At 38.3% G+C, this 23368-nt stretch overlaps 1 protein-coding gene across 6 annotated transcripts in view; it reads right to left on the bottom strand.

Moving 5' to 3' along the window:
• bcor (BCL6 corepressor) overlaps positions 1–23368 on the bottom strand; it is a 328887-nt gene that overhangs the window by 32134 nt on the left and 273385 nt on the right. For 4 of the 6 annotated variants that reach the window (XM_087992839.1, XM_087992842.1, XM_087992841.1 and 1 more), the window contains 6 exons: positions 18073–20943; positions 16751–16807; positions 16189–16366; positions 6994–7071; positions 3435–3791; positions 1292–1657 (listed from right to left, as the gene is read on the bottom strand). In XM_087992839.1, coding sequence (XP_087848965.1) covers positions 1292–1657; positions 3435–3791; positions 6994–7071; positions 16189–16366; positions 16751–16807; positions 18073–20943 — 3907 coding nt within the window. The remainder of the gene's footprint in view (positions 1–1291; positions 1658–3434; positions 3792–6993; positions 7072–16188; positions 16367–16750; positions 16808–18072; positions 20944–23368) is intronic. The other 2 variants (XM_087992844.1, XM_087992840.1) reach the window with 2 other exon arrangements.

Here is a 23368-nt window from a genome sequence, read left to right as displayed (position 1 = left end):
GTTTCAATATGTCTTCCTTTCTCCTTAACTGAGGATTGTCCTTCACTGTGGTTTACAGCACTCTTGGCTGTGTCAATCCCACTTCCTGAACTTCTGGTCCCACTCTCTTGCCTCCCTTCCAGAAGCATGATAGGATTCTCCTCATCTTCGCCTTCCATCCCACCAAGATCCAAACTCATCAGATCGTCTCTGCCACTTCTGACATCTCTGGCATAATGCCACTGCCAAACACATTTTCTCTCCTCTCTCAACACTCTGATGGGATTGTTGCCCTCAGTGATACCTGGGTCCACTTTTCCATTTGCCCCAAACCTATTTCCATTTTCCACACAAGCACGAGATGCAATACCTGCCTTTTCCTACTTTCTCAACTTCCAGGCTCCCAAACAGTCCTGGGAGAAACAGAGACTTATACGTACTTCTTTCAAGTTAGTGTATAAATTTGCTGTACACAAAAGTAATCTTCTCTGCACTGGCAAGATCAACACAGACTGGATGACCATTTTGCTGTACACCTTCATTAAGTCCACAAGCATGACCCCACATTTCCAGTTGAGTGTCTTTTAATCCTCCATGCTACTTGTACGTTGACCATTCTGTCCTTGGCTTTATGCATTGTTCCAATGAAGCTCAATAGACAGTCGAGAAACAGCATTTCATCAACTGAAAGGCCAAACGTTACACATTCAAAGTATTCAATTATTGACCTGGTTATATAATAACGAATTTAGTTAAGCAGCCAACACCCCAAAGTGGAAATCCCAAATGTGAGCTTTAAATCAGACTAATGCTCATATCTGTTTGCTTCAGTCAGGTCAATTCAGCAGTACTTAGTTGAGTTATTTAGTTGGAGTAGCGTATCAAATATTTTCTTCCCTTTTTGGAAAAGCGCTTTCTGTCAACCACCTTGAATTAATACTGACTGTGGTTGTAGGCCTGCCCACAGGCAGGATATTTATCCTCAAACTGAAATAGGTTGCATTGTGTTAAATGATTTGGAGAGAAATGACAGAAGGGAGTCATCAATAAATAGATAATTGCTTGAAAGCACTTAACTCTTTGTTAAGAAACGGCCAGGATGAAAAATAAATACATTTGACTTCAATGTACCTCAATTTCTTTTACTGAAGTACTTTAACATTTCAGAATTCCTTCTCCTGGACAGCTTCATATTTAGTTAAAGAGTGAATTGTGGGCCCTGTTAGATGCTTCACTTTGCTCAGCAAAGTATGATAGGTATGTTGGGCATTAAGAAAAAATATATACAGACTTCTCCAGGTTACAAGTGTACCTTTTTCAATGTCATTTCTAGTGAAGGTCTCCTCAGATCCATTTCTGCTGGATTTGGCCTCTGATCCTTTCCTGGTGTTTCTTTCGTCTACCCTGTCTTTGACTTCAGTCTCCTTTGCCATGAACTCTGGCTCCTTGGCCCCAGCTAACTCTTTCTTACTGAGCCGACCTGTCCTGGAAGGAGTAGATCTGTCAGGAGACACTTGCTGCTCCCAGAGTGCCCTTAGATGGTGCAGGTGCCTTTGCTTGCGGGGATGCAATCCTGTCAGCTCAATGCACACTTTTAGGTTTGTTACTTCACTTGAATGTGAGTCTTCTGAGTTGTCTGTGGATTCATCATTCATCTCCTTCTCAGTCCATTCATCTACTGTGAAAATAGTTCAGGACAATGAAACATGCCCTACAGCTAATAACACTATAGACAAACCCCTATGTAGCACTAACATTTTTACCAATAGATGATCATGATGATTTAAAAACTAATGTGTTCTAAATAATACAAGTACATCAATTTCTGTATTCACAACATGATACTAGAAAAATGAAATTCTCAGTAACTCTAAGTTCATTTTATCAAATGAAAGTGTTAACTGTTTAAAGAAAGCAATGTAATTTAATTATCTTATCAAGATTCTCAATTTAGTTCAAATTTGTAATTACTATGATTATGAAGTTAATATCAAAACATGATGACTGGAAGGATGAGCTTTTGTACTTAAACTTTTGGATTTTGCTTGCATATAGCACAACTTCTGAAGAAAATAAATCTCAATATTTGGATTAAGAAATGTGTCCATTTCCTATTATGGTACACTTGCAGGTGCACAGTTTTGACAAGAAGCTGAACCTACACTGTTTATTTTATGTATAAAATGAATGACCTATATCTAAATAATGTTGAGACAGAAATTCCATCATTTGTTTTTAAATATATAATTTGTCTGGTTGTCATTAACGTACCAAGAATGAGCCTCCTGATGGGTCAGTATATTGTGTAGCACGCTACAGAGTAAGAAAATTCAAGCTCAGTCCATATTCTGTTCTGCAATAAACGATCAGTCAACTTACACTTAGGGGCATTACAACTAGCTTCAGTATCCCCAAGTTAGGAACTCAAAATAATACCATAAATGTTGTGGTGTTTCTGCTCACTGTCAGTCATTCAGTAGTTTTTACATGTTTATATGTACTTTGTATGGGAAATTGACTGGGTTGCTATGATATCTTCTTCATGGTTAAAGGCAACCACCATTCGCTGTCCAGCTTAATAGATGCAGAATGACTTGTTCAGAAAGGAAAGTTGAAAATTGAAGGATTATAGAAAAAAGGAAGTAGGCAAAGATTTAATCACTGCCAACTTATCCTTTGAAAGTAATTGATTCTCTGCTTTCATACTATATTGGTTCTGTTTGTAACACCACATGATCATCTTTGGTCAGGACAACCCAAACAGTGGGCTTTTCCTTTGTGCTCACTTCCTATAAATCCTCTCTCACAACAAATAGAGAGGAGGTATTTCTATATGCTGCAATGTTCCACTTAATAGAAAATTCCTAGATCTGAGGAAATAATACTACCTAGAACATCTAAATTAAGCCAAAATTTGAGCTTGGAATCTCAACAATACAATCCAGTAAAGTACTGGGCCAGCCAACAATGACTACTTTCACATTTGAAATACTAGTTCTTTAATACCCAAACTTAAAATATAAGATTATAATTTTCATTTTGTTCAAAGAATAGTGATTTGCATCTGATTTTTTCAAGTTGTTTTAAAATCTCCTTTTGCAGTATTTTGTGTTAAGAAGTTGAAAACATTATTTTTTCCAGATGTTTTGCAACAGAAAGGCATTTGCACTTTTGCAACATCCAAGCCTAATTAGGCATTCCAAGGGTTCAAACGCCTTCAAAGTATTTATTCAAAATGCAAAGAAGGAGAAGGAACTTGGAAATATTTTGTGTATATATTAAGCAGAAAAATACATTTGGAATTTATGCCACAGGTGTTTATTCAGCTGGACATTTGAATAAGGAATTGGCTTGATAGACAGGATGTATTTTACTCATTCTAACTGACAGACATGTTATTTTTTTTCTCAAAATTATAATACATATGCAACCAAAGTATAAAATATTATTTTTACCCGTGATGGAACTTCGTCTTTTTCTTTTAGTCTTGAAAGTGTCTGGCTCCACAGCTTGACCGATGCAATTCTCATGAAATCCCTTCATCTCTGATTGTACTTCATGAGTACTTATTTCATCCTGTTTGTCCTGTAACCTTTCCTTGCAATACTGGGCATTCTTCTCAAAGCTCAATTCAGAACTATAATTAGCATCATTGTGATGATAAATTCGCAGAGTTTTTTCAAACTCCTCATTCGAAGCAGACTCTTTCTGGTTGGTGGAACTCTCTGTATTGGTTTGATCTGTCCAATATTCTCCATTTTTATACCTTTCAACCAACCCATCTAGGTATTTTTCATTACCATCTAGATCATCTGTAGTAAAATATGGCTGATTAGTTCTCAAGTACATTTCAATATCTTATGTTTGATAATGAACAGAATTCTGAATTATCTATTTTGTTTCTTGTGAAACAAAAGTACATTTTCATAAAAACACATCTGGTTCATTAATGTCATTTAGGGAAGGAAATTTGCTAGCCCTAGTCTGGTCTTCATGCGACTCTCAACCCACTGCAATGTTGATGAGTCTTAACTGCTCTTTGGGCAAATTAGTGATAGGCAATAAATGTTGGCACAGCCAACATCACTGGCATCCTATGAATTAATAAAAAAAAACTGAAGAAGATGCTTAGAGAATTATGGGACTAGAGAAGTCAAGAGAGTCAGAGACAATGATGGGATTTGAATATGATTATGTGCATCTAAATTTGAGGCAGAGGGCACAAGAGTTTAAATATGCATTACTCAACACAGACGTATGTAGCGTAAATAAAGGAATTAGAAATACAAATTCAATTTTATTGGAATATGAGTCATTGCAGATGATTGGATAAAAGTATGGAATATTCCAAATTTGCCTACAATTAGATTTTTACACTGCCTTTAATATAGGAAAGTAAACCAAGATACTTCAGTGGCTTTACCAACCAAAATTTGGTGCTGAACCACAAATGATGATATTCGGGCAGGTGACCAAAAGCTTGGTGAAATAAGTGAGTTTCTTAAAGGAGGAAAGAATGGTAAAGATTTTTAGGAAGGAACTTCAGAATTAATGTCTTGGCAACTGAGAGCATAGCCTCCAATGGTAGAACAAGTAAAATTCAAGATGTTCAAGGGCCAGAATTAAGTGAGCGTCATTACATTATAGAATTGTGGATATGGAAGAGATCAGGGAGAGGTTTGAAAACAAGGAAGAGTATTTTAAAAATGTAATAATTGCTTAACCAGGAGCAGAGATATATTGGTGAGTATAAGGAAGTGTCAGTATCAGGTTCATATCACTCAAAGACAACTAATTGCTAAGAAATAAGGTGGGGGGGAGAAGGTGGGCAAGGATAGTTGCTTTGGGCAAACCAGGTGTAATTGTGTGGGAACACAGAAAGATGTGATTCTCTGATAATGATTAGACAGCTAAGAATAGTTAAGGTAGATAAACCAAGTGCAGTCAGCCCCCAGCTTGTCAATAGAGGGAAGGTGCTGAAGGAAGATAGTGTGGTCAGTCATGTCAAAGGCTGCAGACAGATTGAGAATTACAAACATCGATAGTTTGTCACAGTTATGTGAAGTTTCTGATTTTGATAAGAGTATTTTTAGGAATGTTAAATGTGAAATCCCAGGCTATCAGATTTTAAACAGGATCAAAAGATTGAGAATGGGAGCAGCAACATTGCTTAAACATACAATTACAAACTATATAAGGAAGAGATATCAAGAAGGGTTATCAGATAATTCTACTGTCTGATAAGCATATAAAATGACTTGGATGAAGGTACAGAGAATTCTATATCCAATTTAATGTGGTTAAACAGGATGATCTAGAGTGCACAAAGATATTTCTTTAACAATCAGATGGTTTTATATGTGAAACAAGAAGAGTTAATAGGATTTTATTTTTAAATTAGCATTCAATGAAAAAAAACAGTATAATTAATCTGCACAAACATCACAGACCACAAAAACAGATTATGTACAGGTACTCAACTGATTCTGTGACACATCAAATAACTACAGGCTGAAATTGCTGGAGAAACTCAGTTGGTCTAACAGAGAAAGAAAACAGAGTTAATGTTTCAAGTCCAGTGACCTTTCTTCAGACGAGAACATTAAGTTTGTTTCTATCTCCATAGATGCTGCCAGATCTGCTGAGTTTCTCCAGCAATTTCTACTTCTGTTTCAGATTTTCAATATCTGCAGTCCTTTGTTTTATTTTTCTAAAATATGAGGTAATTCAGATTTAAGTAAAAATCACTCCTCCAGAATTGAATGATGTCACAAATGAATAGCATTTAAAAGTAGTCAGGTTGGGGAGGGGAGGGGCAAGGAGGAGGAGGAGGATACAAAACCATACATGCGCATACAGAAGACAAAGAAATGACTTGTGGCACTGTGGAGATAAGAAAATACTTAAAGTGCAAAGATGGAAAACTGAAGAGACAAAAAAATGCAGAATGAAAGAAATTTTAAAAAACACATATATAAGATAGAGAGTAAGAAGAGTTCAAGATGTTTTCATATGTACAATGGGAAGCAAACCCCACAACTCTGAAGTCTGTTGTAAGATAAAAGGAGACCACACAGCTAGAGCTGGAAAACCTTGACCAGCTTGGAAAACCCTGTTATCGGAAAAGATGCAAGGTTGATTTACAATAATGTTTGTAAGAATAAGGGAATGTAGCTGTGAGAGATTTGAAAAACCAGACCATCTCAACTACAATGGAAAGGTTAAACTCTGAAATAACAAGTATTTAAAAATTTAAATAGCTTTGAGAGGTAAATAACAAAAAAGTAGTTGGATTAGTCAGTAAACTGGAAACAACTGGCAAATTATTAGAGCTTAAAAAGGAAGTTGGAATCTAAATGGTTAATAAAATATTCATCACAATATTGTCAGAGATTACCACAACTGATTCAAGATAAACATTTGAAGAAAAATATTAAAGGGTACAAGGCAAGAATAGGGAGTTGGATGAGAGTCCATGCAGTGTGGCATGGTATCAGTGGCACAATTGTTGTAGGTCAAGTTTCTCCCTTGGAAACAGTTCCATAATTCTATTCACAAAGAATGAGTGACAGATATACATGTGGAATGGGGGCTCGGTTTGTTTAGTTCTTGTTATGTAATATAAATAGTATTCAGAACAATAATACTTAGTTGTAGACCAGAATGTTGTAGGATTTGAAAATTATAAACATAGTTGCTATTTGAGCCTATATAAACACATTTAAGATTTAAGCACAGAATAAAAAAAAACAACTGGCCCAAGTTTTCTTACAAAAAAAATCATATTGGATTGATCATGTTAACTATTTCTCTCTCCACAGATGTTGCTGGATCTGCTGAGATTTTCCAGCAATTTCTTTTTATTTCAGATCTTCAGCATCTGCAGTTTTTGACTTTGATTCTGGTTCAAGCACAATGTCTTTTTGGTAAAATAATAATGTCTTAATTCAGATTAAAATGCATGAAGAATTAATATTTTTAACCTTTTGATGCAATAACAGAATGCATACATACCAGACTGGTTTTGTGCTTGCACTTTCAGAAAAAGTGGAATGAAATCTCGGAATCCATTCTTTTGTTTCTTTCGGAAGGCTAATTTGAAAGAAATAAAATTAAAAGTACAGCTTTTGGTTGGTCAGTCATTTTCTAGATGCAATTATTCAGTCCTGCAGTTTTATTCACCTACAAATCTATCAAATAACAATAAATGGGACAGATGACCAAATTAAAAAATTACTTGTTACTTTTAAGTACAAAACCTTGATGTGTTTGTTTAACATTTCTGGTTTAGCATTTTAGCAGAAACATCAAAACTTTTAAAATAAATAGGTAACATTGTATTAAATAGTCAATGTAGAAGAATGTTCCTTCCATGTGTTAGAATACTGGTCTGCTATTATCATCAACAGGAAATTCAAGTGTCATTTTCAATTGTATGTTCATACTTCTCTTCTGACCTATTACATACATACTATGATTTTACAGTTGGATTCACTGAATAGTGATTGCGAATGAGAATCATGCCATATCTTTCTTCTGTTTATTAACACAGCTTATTTGTTACTAAGCCATACAGACTAGGAAGGCCACTGTTTGATTCCTGGCCTGTGTAGAACTGCTTCCTGTGTCCTTAAGGTAGGATTGCTCGGGAGTACAGGTGTGTGGCATATTGGCTGAGGAGAGGTGAAGCTCTTCCATGGTGCTCAGCTGTGATCTATTCACCCACTTACTGCTTTGCTTCATATTTAAAAAGGACAGACACATTATAGGCAAAGACTGATAGCATCATCGAGACAGTGACTTTGGGAAAAGCAAACTTCTTACAACATTTATCTCCCTTTCTAATGTTGCTGTTAATTGTGTACAGGATAATATTACCAGTAGTACTCAAGGTTTCTGACCAACACAAGACAAATACTTGTATAACAGTGAATTATTTGTAGTTGTTTAAATGACTTAATCACAGCTAACTAGAATCATATGACATGTGGCACATCTCATAATTAATCACTACATGGTGTACCATGGAAATACTCCATAGCATTGTTGTCATGGTAATAGTTTCAATTCACACAGCAACCAGGCAGTTTCATTACTATCTTTCACTATCAGATGATTGGCAGGTGAGTAAGTAGACTAACAGGGAATTGAAGTGTCAACCACTAATTCAACAGCAATAATGAATAACCTTTTGTGTGTATGGGGGGGGGAAACCTATTGGCTGAAATTATCATTGATACAGATTTTCTGTACTCAGTCACTTTCTGAATAAAGCATTTAAAACTATATGAAAGTACCAGACACTGAAATGCTATTGATGATGAGCCTACAGTTTGCTGAATAGTTAGGAGATTAAAAAACAGACAATGGTGGTCTTGAAAATAATGGGCTTGACAACAGAACTATGATGAAAACACCAGATCACTGATTTGGTAGTCTCAGGAATCATACTGTTTCATATATCGAAGTTGAACTCCTGCATGATTAACTTCAGCTAACACAAGCAGCATCAGTTAATTTTAAATTCAAATATGTAGGAAACACCTATGCTCATATCTTCCTGCAATCTTTAAGTTTAAGATCAATTCGCAGAAATCAGATCCAGGGCTCAAATCAGATCCTCGGGAGTCTCCTGAAACATTTTCAGGGCTAATTTTGATTTGCAGGCACTCAGTTTTGTTTTACAAAACCTCCTTTGTCAACCTCGTTATTAAGTGATGCAGTCATTGAATAACAAGAGCTTTTGTATTTGTCATAAACATAAAGTCATTTAGCATGGATACAAGCCCTTTGGCCCATCATACCTATGTCGATCAACAAACACTAAAATTATAATCCCATGTACCTACATTTGGTCCATAGCCTACTGTGCCCTTACATTTTAAGTGCTTGTCTGAATGCTCTTAAATGTTGTAAAAGTACCTGCCTCCATCACACTCTCTGGCAGCTCATTCTAAATATCTACCACCTGCTGGATGAAAAAAAATGTTTCCTCAGATCTCCTCTAAGCCACTTACTCCTCACCTTAAACTTATGTCCTCTGGTTTTAGACAAATCTGCCATGGGGAAAAGATTCTCATGATTTACCATGTCTATGCCTCTCATAATTTTGTATACCTCAATCAGATCTTCTCTCATCCTCTCTGCTCCAAGGAAAACAAACCCAGCCTATCCAGTCTCTCCTCATAACTGAGATTTTCCATCCCAGGCAACATCCTGATGAACCTCCTCTGTACCCTTTCCGCCGCCAGCACGTCTTTCCAAAAGTGTAGCGACTGGAACTCCATCTATGGCCTAACTAATGTTTTATAAAGTTGCACCAAAACTTCCTTGCTCCTATATTCTAATAAAGGTACACATTCTGTATGCCTTCATTAGCACCCTGTCAACCTGTGCAGACACCTTGAGGGATCAATAGACTTGTACACCAAGGTCCCTTTGTTCCTCAGCGCTCCATAGGACCTATCGTTCATTGAGTATATCCTTCCCTTATTAGACCTCCAAAATGTATCACCTCACACTTATGACGATTAAATTCCATCTGGCATTGCTATTTACCAGCTGATCAATATCAGACTAAAGCCTGAGACCCTCCTCCTCACTATCAACACTACCACCAACTTGTCTTGATATACAAGGGATATGGTTGCTCAGAAGTAGAATTAGAAGAAATCATCAATATCATCAATAATTATCATTATTCTATTACATTTATAGGCACAACACACAGGGAAAATACTAATTGGCTGGACACCACAATATTTAAATTACTATGAGACAACAGGCATAAGTTAGCAACAAGTGCTTTTTATGAAAGAAAATTGACACTTTGGGACACAAAAAACATGCTTCCTGCAGACTAGTGAAGTCACAGCTAAACTGTTGTAAGTCTCTTTCTAACACAGTCACTGCACCTCAAACAATTCAGTGTATGTAAGATGCTTTGAGATGGGTGACACACAAATGCAAAATATATATGAAATAAAACTATTCAATATTATACAACTGTCAGTGTTCATTGCAATAACATCCACTATGTTTTTCCCTATACACTAACTACTGAACTCCTGAAACTTTAATCTAGATACTCCATATTAATTTGCATGGAATTCATCACCTTATTTTTCCTATTCCCAGTTTGGCAAGTATCCTATTTTCAAATGTATAGAAACGTTTTCTCAAGTTTGCTGCCACTCTCCCTATTCAGACCCTCTCATTGCTTTGTAACCCTCTATTTCCACTTTGCAATACTCTTCCCCCTCCAGTGTCTCTCCCTTCCACTTAGTAATCTCTCTCTCTCCCCACACTTCTCTGTTCACTCACAGCGAGTGAATTTTCCCACCCAATTTGTGGCTTTCAATGCACCATCTCCTCTGGGTATTCTTAGTTCTCATATGACCCATTGGTAGAACTGACCATGTAGGTGGAAATGGGGGATAAATTATAGTTTGTGGCACATTGCAATTGCACTGGTCAGGAAAGGGTCTTCAATTTGCACCAATTATTTTGCCATGGGATACTTGGATACATTTTATGTTCATATCAAAAAAAATATTTAATTAAACATTTCTTAGCACCAACAGGGGAAGCAGAAACAAAATATTATGTGGAATCATTCAAGTTATTTTTTGGTAATTTTAATGTAGGGAATTTCAGGTGGAGGTCTGCACACCTGAAATATTTTTGATTATATTTTGTCATAAGCCCATTTTTTTGCTGCATTACTGATTACCCGATCTTAAATCTGCTAGAAGCATAATTTAAAGATCAGATAAATGCTTGCATACTATAATGCTGATGGATTGCTGGTTTACATTACTGATTAGGCAAATTAATTTGATTGAACCTTTAGTGAATATGAACAGTAACTTTACCAGTGCAATTTTGGACACAATTTCCTAAATGCACCCAAAAATCGTTAACCCCTTTTTTAAAAACAGTCTCTCAAACTCCAGCTGGATTATATTACTGCTGACTGATGGTTTCTATATGACAATAATCTTGAAGTATCACACGGGATTAAAGTGCTTTTGAAATTTATTCATTTTCTACCAAAGTCAGTGGATTAAAGAAATGTAAGACAAATAAGAGAAGCATTTGCTTGCTACTATTGGATAGTGCAGTTTCAGTACCAGTAGCCAAAAATCGTGAACACTGAATTTTGGTTTTTAAAAAGCTTTTCCCAACTTCCTTGGCCAGAATTTTTGCAGTCTTACGGGTCTTGTGGCTCTTCTGTTTCAATCTGGAGTTTTAAAACTACATTTAAAAATAATTACAAAAATCACCCATGTATCTGTAAGTATATTAACACATTGGTTTTACATCCTTAAATAAAAGAAGTCAAGGAAAGATGGAGGGCTAAACAGGCTCAAGAATTTTTCATCTGTGGGATAGAAGGGACAGCACTTGAATAATCATACCAGGTGTGACAATTTTCCTGGAAAGTTTACTTTTGATATTATCACGGCTCAGCATTAGAATTAGAATCCCTATAGCTTGGAAACAGGCCCTTTAGCCCAAGTCCACACCGACCCTCCAAAGAGTAACCCACCCAGACCCATTCCCCCTCCCTATTACTTGACATTCACCTGACCTGCACACCTTTGGATTGTGGGAGGAAACTGGAGCACCCGAAGGAAACCCATGCATACACGGGGAGAATGTGCAAACTCCACACAGACAATGCCCGCTACTGGAATCGAATCCAGATCTCTGGCACTGTAAGGCCGCAGTGCTAACCACTGAGCCACTGTGCCGTTCACCTTATGTTCACATTACTTATATTTGTATTTAGAGATTCTCTGGTTTTCAAAACAGTCAAGATATTATGGCAGTTATTGGTCTCAACTGCAGGCAAGTTAGTAAAACAGAGCAAGGTGCAGCACAGTTATTAAATAGCTTTAAGTGTCACTAAATAGTATGCTGCAATAAAGTAATCAAGATAACTTAAACTATTACTTTCAATGTAAATAGAAATAAACAAGAAATTGGATGATTTCTGAATACTTGCTGACAGATAAGGATGAACATAAATTTGGGAAATTATTAGGATAAGCAATGATAATTATTAAGAGAAGAATGTGACATTAAAACAGATCTGTAAACCACACATGGTGGCTGAATGTAGTCATGTGATTGCTATCTTCAGCAAAAATACTTGATTCAAAATAAAAATTAATTTAAAAAAGTACACTAGTGTATGATGCACATTTGGAAAGTGTATTTGTCTCAAAGCCAACAGAATCTCTTTTCATGCCTTCAGCTTCCTGAGTGCTAAGCTCTGGAACTTCCGACCGAGATTTCTTCATGTCATTCCTTAAAACCCAGCTCTTGGACCAAGTTTTTGATTACCTTTCTCAAATCTCCCGTATCTCCATGTCAAGTGTTATTGATAATGCTCCTATGAAGCACCTATGGACATTTTATTACATTAATTATATTACACTGATGCAAGCTCCAGTTGTTGTGCTGTAATGCATTTTTGAAACCTGAATAGTTTCAAGAAGCACATTATGAATATGCTGCTCAATAAACTTGCTCTCTTCTTTTCAATAGGATAGACCAGATCTAAACGTTGAGGTTCTAAATTGGAGGAAGGCTAATTTTGATGGTACTAGGCAAGAACATTCAAAAGCCGATTGGGCGTAGATGTTCACATATAAAAGGGACAGCTGGAAAATGGGAAGCCTTCAGAAATTAGATAATGAGAGTCCAGAGACAGTATATTCCTGTTGGGGTGAAAGGAAAGGCTGGTAGGTGTAGCGAATGCTGGATGACTAGAAAAATTGAGGATTTGGTTAAGAAAAAGAAGGAAGCATGTGCCAGGTATAGACAGCAGAGGTTGAGTGAATCCTTAGAAGAGTATAAAGGTAGGAGTATACTAAAGAGGGAAATCAGGAGGGCAATAAGGGGACATGAGATAGCTTTGGCAAATAGGGGTAAGAATAATCTAAAGGGTTTTTATAAATATATTAAGGACAAAAGGGTAACGAGGGACTGAATAGGGCCCCTCAAAGATCAGCAAGGCAGCTTATATGTGGAGCCGCAGGAGATGGAGGAAGACACTAAATGAATATTTATCATCAGTGTTCACTGTGGTGAACGACAAGAAAGATATAAAATGTGGGGAAATAGATGGTGACATCTAGAGAAATCTCCATATTACAGAGAAAGAGGTGCTGGATATCTTGAAATGCACTAAAGTGAATAAATCGCCAGGACCTGATCAGGTGTACCCTAGAACTATGTGGGAAGCTAGGGAAGTGATTGCTGGGCCCATTGCTGAGACATTTGTATCAACGATAGTCACAGGTAAGGTGACGGAAGACTGAAGGTTGGCTAATGTGGAGCCACTATTTAAGAAAGGTGGTAAGGAAAAGCCAGGGAATTATAGACTGGTAAGCCTGACATCGGTGGTGGGCAAGTTGTTGGAGAGAATCCTGAAGGACAGGATATACATGTATTTGGAAAGGCAAGGGCTGGGTAGGGATAGTCAGCATGGCTTCATGCATGGGAAATCATGTCTCACAAACTTCATTGAGTTTTCTGAAGTAACAAAGAGCATTGATGAGGGCAGAGTGGTGGATGTGATCTATCTGGACTTCAGTAAGATGTTTGACAAGGTTTCCCATGGGAGACTGGTTAGCAAGGTTAGATTTCACGGAATACAGGGAGAACTAGCCATTTGGATACAGAACTGACTCAAAGGTAGAAGACAGAAGGTGTTGGTGGAGGGTTGCTTTTCAGACTGGAAACCTGTGACCAGTGGAGTGCCTCAAGGATCGGTGCTGAGTCGACTACTTTTCGTCATTTATATAAATTATTTGGATGTGAACTTAGCAGGTATAGTTAGTAAGCTTGCAGATGAGGTGTAGTGGACAGTGACGAAGGTTACGTTAGAGTACAATGGGATCTTGATCAGATGGGCCAATGGGCTGAAGAGTAGGAGATGGAGTTTAATTTAGATAAATGTGAAGTGCTGCATTTTGGAAAAGCAAATCTTAGCAGCACTTAGACAATTAATGGTTAAGGTCCTAGGGAGGTGTTGCTGAACAAAGAGACCTTGGAGTGCAGGTTCATAGCTCCTTGAAAGTGGAGTCGCAACTAGATATGATTGTGAAGAGGGCGTTTGGTATACTTTCCTTTATTGGTCAGAGTATTGTATACAGGAGTTGGGAGGTCACGTTGCGGCTGTATTGGACTTTGGTTAGACCACTTTTGGAATATTGCATGTAATTCTGTTCTTCCTATCAGAAGGATGTTGTGAAACATGAAAGGGCTCAGAAAAGATTTACAAGGATGTTGCCAGAGTTGGAGGATTTGAGCTGTAGAGAGAGGCTGAATACGCTGGAGCTGTTTTCCCTGGAGCGTTGGAGGCTGAGGGGTGACCTTATAGAGGCTTATTAAATCATGAAGGGCATGGATAGGATAAACAGACAAGGTCTTTTCCCTGGGGTGGGGGAGTCCAGAACCAGAGGGCATAGGTTTAGGATGAGAGGAGAAAGATATAAAAAGGGACCCAAGTGACAACTTTTTTTACACAGAGGGTGGTACATTATGGAATGAGCTGCCAGAGGAAGTGGTGGAAGCTGGTACAATTGCAACATTTAAAAAAGCATCTGGATGGATGTATGAATAGGAAGGGTTTAAAGGGATATGAGCCAAGTGCTGGTAAATGGGACTAGATTGGTTTGGGATATCTGTCGGCATGGACGGGTTGGACCGAAGGGTCTGTTTCTGTGCTGTACATCTCTATGTTTATGTGGAAAACATCAAAGCCAGTAGCAAGAATACTTAATTCAGAGAAGTTCAGAGATAACTGTCTGAAACTTCTATTTACTCTTCTGAGTAAAAAGTAACACTTTCTCAATTGTTAATTAAATATGGAGTTTCATTGTCCGAGGAACATTATTAGACCCTAAAATTGTACGTACTTTTATAGATACTTATTAAAGTCACACCTCGCACAAAAAAAGATGGTTGTGGTTGTTGGTAATCAGTAATCTCAATTCCAGGCCTTTTGGCAGGAGCTCTTCAGAGAAGAGTCCTAGGCTTGACAGTTTGACACCATCCAGGACAAAGCATCTGCGTTAATGGCACCCCATCCACAAACAGGCATTCCCTCCACCACCAATGGACAATAGTAGCAGTCTGTGCCATTTATAATCATAGAAACATAGCAAGAGTAGGCCAGTCAGCCCTTTAAGCCTGCTCCACCATCCAACATCATGATTGATCATCTAATTCAGTACCCTATTCCCACTTCTCTCCCTGTACCCTTTGATGCTTTTAACTCCACATGTAACTCCTTTTTGAAAACATTCAAAATTTTGGCCTCGGTCACTTTCTATGACAGAGAATTCCAAAGGTTCACCATTCTCTGGCAGAAGAAATTTCTCCTCATCTTAGTTCTAAATGGCTTACCCTATATCCTTAGACAGTCACCCTGGTCATTCGAAGTATTGTTCCAGTGTTTAGCCTGTCCAGTCCTGTTAGCATTTTTTGGGTTTTTATGAGATCCTCCTATTCTTCTAAACTTCAGTGAACATCATCCTAACTGATCCAGTCTTTCCTCAAACGTTAATCTTGCCAACCAAAAAATCAGTTGAGTGATCTACAAGATGTTCTGTTGAAATTTATCAAGTCTCCATATCAGGACCTTCCAAACTCACAACCACTACAATTGAGGATAAGGGCATCAGAGGCATGGAAACACCACTAGCTGCAAGTTCTCCTCCAAGCCTCTCACCATTCTACTTTGAAATATATTGCTATTGCTTTAGTGTCACTGGATCAAAACTCTGGAACATCTCCCTAACAGAATTGTGGATCTACACCAAATGGATTGCAGCTGTTCAAGAAAGCAGCTCACCACCACATTCTTCAGAGCAATTTGGTTTGGGCAATAAATGCTGGGCTAGCTGGCAATGTCCATGCATAAATAATAAAAAGGTTCTAATATGTTTACATAGAATACAACATGATTAGAAAAGAATAAACAGCTCTAACCATTTCATTATTCAATTTTATAAATGGCTTTGGAGACATACTACACTTTTCATTATATCACTTTATCAAGATGAATGAATTATTTGATCACAATCAATAAGAAAATGACTCTTCATGGGATGCTAAATATACTAATTATTAGGAGAAGATTCTAACCTTTTTTAATGTTCAAATAACATTGCAACGGCTGATATCACTCACCTTCAAAATTTTCCACAGAAATATTCTCTTCTTCTGAATCTCCCTTTGACTTCTTTTCCTTTTTTCCAGTGAGGTTGCTGCAGTCAGTGTCACTTAATTTATTGTCCTCTAATGATTCTTCAGAAACTTTATCATCCCGTTGCTTCATCTCAAGTTCAGAGAAGCGCATCATAGCACGCTAAAACCATAAATGATAAGATGAAATAATAACATATTATGTTAATAAAACAATATTTTCACATCTGTACTTTATGCCCATTGGAAGGTTTTTTTTTCTAAAACACTGAATAGCGTTAATTTGTACTGATGGGCTATTTATTAAAATGAATAGCTATAGTGTCTCCATGAGAAAGAGAGAATATTGTAGTTTTTTAAAAAAACAGTACATTTCTGTTGCATACAATCTTGTAACATGCTGGAGAGTTTCAACACAACACAAGGAATGTAGCTTGTACACTCATCTTGGGGCTATTGACTCACTGCTAAAACTTTGTTAACGAAAAACATTTAACAGTTCTTTTATTTTAGTTAAAACAATCTGAGAAAAATCTTAAGAACTGACCTCACAGTAAGCAGCAGGCTGATATAAAATACTGTCCTCTTGTGATAATCCTTCCATCTATTCAATCAAAATGATCACTCAGTGGGGAACTTTTTCATTCATTTTTACAGACATAAACCAATATTTCACAACAAGAATGAAAATTAAGAAGCTTAATACCTATCAAAAAGTGTGTAAATCTGCAATGCTTACTGAACACCTCACACATACAATTATGTACAGAATGCTGAACACAAATGTGTGAAACAAAGCAAAGAAGCATGAAGAGGAAGAGGAAGGGATTCACCTTGCTCATACCATAGCTGGCAGATCAATACACACACACACACACACACACACACACACACATACACACAGTGTCACTATAACAGGGGGACAGCTCATCTTTGCAGGCCTGTTGACGATGGTATTACTAATTGGGTTTACTCCTACTACATCTTGGTTTGACGCTATGGTGCAAGAATGATACAGGAAACAATGTCTAACATTTGAACATGCTACACAAGTATAACAAGAGCATCTATTGGGATGATTACAAGTGTATCCAATTACAAAATTCAATTGAATGAGCAGCATAACCAAGAATACAAAGGACAAAGCCAAAACGTGACAATATACAAGTCTAGAACACATACGCCAGACCATCCATTTTTTTAATACACAGGCATGTATATATATCAACCTTTCCCTAGTGTTTTTTTTTCTTGAAATCATATATTTTATTGGGATGACTGGATTATACAGAAGACTACAAATAGTGAAATATAAAGGGCATGCAAAGTCAATAGCGCAAAGTCACAAGACTGCTGGCAAAATGTGCAAAGTTTCTGGAACAAGGTACAACATTATATGGGTACAATGGTCCAGTATTAGGATAACAGAATAGAAACCAGCAAGTCTCAAGTTCAATTCCGCTGTGGCAATTTGAGAAAATGTATCCAAAATATTCAATAATATAGCTAAAATTACCAGGAAAACTAATGTTCTGTTATTACATTTCCTACTTTGCTAAATGTGATTCAAGTCCCTTAATACACTCATGACAATTAAGAGGAGCAATAAACATTGCCTTGTTGGTATCACCAGTATCCCCAGGACAATTTAGATTTAACTGCTGCTAAGCATCATCACTTGCACACTCATAATAATCAACAGCATAGCACTGCATATAAATTAAACCAAAAATCTCATAAAGCCCTTCTCTGAATTTCACAAAAGTTTTCTCACCCATTGAGAGTATAAAATATTAAAAGTCAAAAGATCTTACCCAGCCTTGTAACAATTTAATATATTAGCTACTGACAAATAAGTCAGCGACTCACCTGTAGTGCTCGTTGTTCTCGACTTAGCTGGCTAGAATCGGCATACAGTTCTGTTGTGACACACTTAAATTTATCTCCCACATACCCAGCTGAGTTGGCAATTCGCTTTGTTAGATTAGACTTTTTTGGCTTCATAAATTTAGCAGCTGCTATGTCCAAGTCATCAGTTCTGTCTTTGGTATCACTGTGATTCAATTGAGCCAAAAACTGCTCAGCTTCAGCACCAAATTCCTTATTGGTATTTATATTACCCATAGTTGTGGGAACACTATCAATGATGCGACCACCGTCCGATAGATCAGTGATCAACTGAACTGTTGTACTCTCCTTACTTTGGCAGTCTGAAATAAAATCTTTGTTTAAGTTCTGATTTGGTAAACATTGACCCTGTGATGAGCTACAAAACTCTACTGCCTTGAGAACATCTTTGTCTTTTTGGACACTATCTTGCTTGGCGATGGCTTCCACAGAGTCAACTGTTTGCTCATCAATTTCTTTCATAAAATATTGTTTGTTGCTTCCTTCTGGCAGGATGCTCTTTTTAGATGCTTTTGCTTCAACTTTTCCCCATTGATCATTGTGTTCCACGATTAAGGGTTTATCCTTGTAATCTTTGGCAAACATTTTGCCATGATTCTTTGGATTAGAACATGAGACCTCAGGTCCAATGGAAACATGTAACTGAGTTGCATTTGATTTCTGTGAAATTTCTGTTGGTTTCCCTCTGTTAATCGGCTCTTCATGACATCGAAGTCGATCATGTGACCTAGATCGCCGTTGTGCTCCTTCACTCCTTTTCTCTTCTTGTGAAGTGAGTGATGAAATTATAGGGTTGATCAAATTTTGTGTGTTGTGAAACACGGTGTATTCACCTCTGCATGTTGGCAAGCTGGTATAAGAAAGTCTATGCTTTGGCGCCAAGTTTCCTGCATACAAATTGCCATTAGGCAATAAAGCAGGATGGGGAAACACAAGTCCTTTATCGGGTAAAGGAAGGTGGCCAATGGAGATTCCTTCAGGTGTGGAGTAGGTGAAATATCTGTTTGGATATGGTAAAGGTGGGGATAAAAATGTCTCGTTTGGAGTGAGAAATATCGAACCTGATGAATGGCCACTTTCAGTTGAATGTGATGCAAAATCCTGACAACCACCTTTAGTCCCTTTAGTGGACTGCTGGCTGGGTACTGGAGAGGACTGCCCTGTTTGGTGAATCACAGATGTTTTATTTGAAGAGTTATTTCTATGAGCCTTCTCAGAGTGACCCCATTCAGTACTAACATTTGGTGATGGTGAAGCAGAAGCAGGTCTGCCCAATCCAGACACTGGACCTGGAATATGATTGACAGAACCATTGGAACTCCCAATTCTAGGGCATGAGGAACTTCTCTGATGAGGAATTATACGCTCTAGTGTTTTATTGCTCACCAATATACTACTAGTTTGATGGTCACCAGGAGAACTAGAACCAGGAATGGCCCAGGTTGAGTGCAATTTGTTGATAATAGCAGGTCTTTCAATAGTGAGTTCATTATGTATTGAAATTGCTGAAACTTCAGAATGACTTTCCCTGCTAGGAAATGTTTCCTTGCTAGACAATGAGGAATTGTTGCGCCATTTGCCAGCTGCTGATACTGGCACCACCTTATCAGCACTCTCAGTCTTGGATACCTGATCACTTGAGGTCTCACTACAACCTACTTTAGAAGACAGATCTAAAGGCTTCTCACTGCAGTCTTTCGTGGGCGTCTGTGTTTCTTGCTGTAATGGAGACTTGGTAGCTTTTTGTTCAGGCTGAGAGCTTCGTGAATGTGTAACTGTTTGTTGCAAGCTATCCCCAGATTCTGTTGGTTTTGAATTTTTGCTGTTCGTTGATCGTGCAGGAGAAGCAAATTCACTGCTTAGGCTTAAATAACCATGAGGAAGTGCCATTGAAGGAGAAGGACCAGATAGTCTGGCAAGATGTTTCTGGAATTCAGAAGAGCTCTCTCCAATCTGTGATGAGGAAAGATGAAGCCGGGCAGGTGGTTTAGGAGATTGCAACAGTGAAGCAGGATCTGCAGGAATACTACTAGTATTTGCCTTTTCATTAGCTGCAATCCTTGTTTTCTTGCTGCTCGATATTTGATGCGTCAAAATTTGTGGATCAACTTGCAATCTAGGATTTCCCGTCATTATTCCTGACAGGCATTTATCAGGACAATGAACCATTGAAGACATTATGGGTGATGTTGCAGCTGGTGTAATCCTTAGTGGAGAAGGAAGAGATGATGGGATGTGAGGCAAACCGTAGTGTGGAGGTGGTATGTACAAGAAGCGATCGCTGTGACTACAGACAGGTGAATAGGAGATGTGTTGTGGTAAGCCATAAGAATTCTGGGAAGGTATCAAGCATGTTTTATACATGTTCATTGAGTATTTGCTTGGTGATTCCACAAATGGATACATCCCTGGTGCTGGACTCTCCATGTATGGGCTAACCCACGGAAGCCGCAAATAACTTGGACCAGTTCCATTCACTGGTGTTTGTTTACCAGCTGAAGATCCTTCTAAACCCAATGGTTCACTTCTTGCACCAGCAGCATTTTGTAGTCCAGGTGGTGATTTGTACAGGGTGCTAAAGCTTTCATGAGGCTTTGTGCAGCCACTGCCATTTTCTAGGGTTTCTGGCGGATGTGATTTATAATTCAAATCAGGCATTCTATCAGTCATAAATCCTAGGCTGGTCATTGCAACTGCAGCCTCTTGCTCCTTCTCATTTCTAAGCCCACGTGCAGTAGGATACAGAATGCCATTATGATTTCTCAGCTCTTCTTGCATGATCCCACTAGCAGCTCTAAGTCGATCAATTTGTCTCACTGACGTTGCATCCACCTAGACAGGATTACAGAAAGATTAGTTATAAACATCTATTATGTTAATTTGATGTCTTTCTGGTTTCAGTTTGTTTCAGAGTTGTTATTTTAATAAAATGGTAAAATTCATTATCAACTAACATTAATGATTTAAAATAGCAACAATTGTGGACAAATAAAACACAGTGATACAATAGCATTGCAAAATGTTACATCACACACCTTGGCTCTTATAGACTACTTATCAATATAATATTACTGTTTATGGAAGTAAAGTAACTATTTTGGTGATCACAAATTCATTTTCTAAAGAACATTTTCAAGCTGCTATACTGTTCTTTTTGCCTTTGATGTGCTCACTCTTAAGTCGTCAAACATCAACGCACAATCATGCTATCCCTGCTGATATGTCACTCATCTTTGCTAGCTCAAATTAAAATCATTGCCTGATTCAAAACGAGCCTAATGTTTTATCTATTATTGGATCGATCACATCAAGTTATAGCATACTTTGGTCTCTTGACCCAAAAAGACCATTTTTTTTTGCCCCAAGTGACATTACATGTATGCATGGATAAACTTCCTTTATAACTTTTTCAATGTTTGGATCTAATTCCATTTCTTTTTTTTTACTGTAAAATCACCTCTAGCTGTTTGCCAAACATTATTTTGTAGTATAGTCACAAATTCTAGCAGCTGAGTATTGAGAAGATTGAATCTATCCCCGTCAGCATCCACAACACATTTGACTTTTTTTGCCACTCAGTTCATTCACTCCTCTCTCCATTCACTCAATCTAAACCATGCCATGTAAAACTCAGTTCCTGTTTGATCCTGGTTTGAACTTCAAATAATATTTCATCACCGTGGCTACTTACTTCCAACTCTTCAGTATCCTATATAAAAAAAATTGGGAAAGTTCTCTCACAGACTAGTCAAGCAACAGTCTGACAATCATTCCTATGGAATCATGCCTTACAGATAATGTCCCAGACACCACCATTACTATCCCTGGATATGTACTATCCCATTTGAGGGACAGACTCAGTAGAGGTGGCAGCACAGCCGGGCGGGCTTTGTCCTGGGAGTTCTTGACATCGACTTTGGACTTCAGGTTAAACATAGGCAAGGAAACCTCTTACTGGTTAGCACATACCATCCTCCTTTGACTGATGAATCAGTACTCCTCCATGTTGAACAACACTTGGAGGAAGCACTGGAGGATGGCAAGGGCACAAAAGGTACTCTGGGTGGGGGATTTCAATGTCCACCACCAAGGGTGGCTCAGCAGCAACTTTACTGATCGAGCTGGTCAGGTCCTAAAGGATATAACTGCTAGATTGGGTCTGCAGCAGGTGGGAAAGGAACTAACAAGAGAAAAAAAACATACTTGACCTCAACCTTACTAATCTTGCAGGCTGCAGAAGTGACCACCGCACTGTCCTTGTGGAGATGAAGCCCTGCCTTCACGTTGAGAATAACCTCCATTGTATTGTGTAGCACTATCATGCTAAATGGGACAGACTTCGAACGGATCTGGCAGCTCAAGACTGGGCATCCATGAGGTGCTGTGGGCCATCAACAGCAGCAGAATGTACTCCAGCACAATCTACAATCTCATGGCCTGGCAATATCCCCCACGCAACCATTACCATCAACCCAGGGGATCAACCCTGGTTTAATGGAGAGTGCAGGGGGAAGACAAGAGCAGCATCTGGCATACCTAAACATGATATGTCAACCTGGTGAAGCTACCAAACAGGACTATTTGCACACCAAACAGCATAAGCAGCAGAAGTGATAGACAGAGCTAAGTGACCCCACAACCAACAAATCAGACCTAAGCTTTGCAGTCCTTCCACATCCAGTTGAGTACGATGGTGGACAATTAAACAACTCACTGGAGGAGGTAGCTCCACAAATATCCCTGTCTTCAATGATGAGGAGCCCAGCACATCAGAGCAAAAGATAAGTCTGATGCACTCACAACAATCTTCATTCAGAAGTGTCGAGTGGATGATCCATCTCGTGCTCCTCCAGTGGTCCCCAGCAGCACAGATACCAATCTCCAGCCAATTCAATTCGCTCCACATGATATCAAGAAATGGCTGGAGACACTGGGTACTGCAAAGGCAATGGACCCTGATAACATTCCGGTAAAAGTACTGAAGACTTGAGCTCCAGAACTTGCCACTCCCCTAGCCAAGTTCTTCCAGTACAGTTACAACACTGGCATCTACCCGACAATGTGGAAAATTGCCCAGTATGTCCTGTACACAAAATTGCAGGACAAATCCAAACCCAGCCAATTACCACCCAGTCTACTCTCCATCATCAGTAAAGTGATGGAAGGTACCATCCACAGTGCTATCAAGCAACACCTGCTCAGTGACACCAAGTTTGGGTTTCGCCAGGGTCACTCGGCTCCCGATCTCATCACAGCC

The sequence above is a fragment of the Chiloscyllium plagiosum genome, unplaced genomic scaffold (genome assembly GCF_037043375.1).
Source record: "Chiloscyllium plagiosum isolate Xiang-an unplaced genomic scaffold, Cpla_swu_hap1 HiC_scaffold_12, whole genome shotgun sequence".
Classification (NCBI taxonomy): domain Eukaryota; kingdom Metazoa; phylum Chordata; class Chondrichthyes; order Orectolobiformes; family Hemiscylliidae; genus Chiloscyllium; species Chiloscyllium plagiosum.
This window is presented reverse-complemented; position numbering and strand designations above follow the sequence as displayed.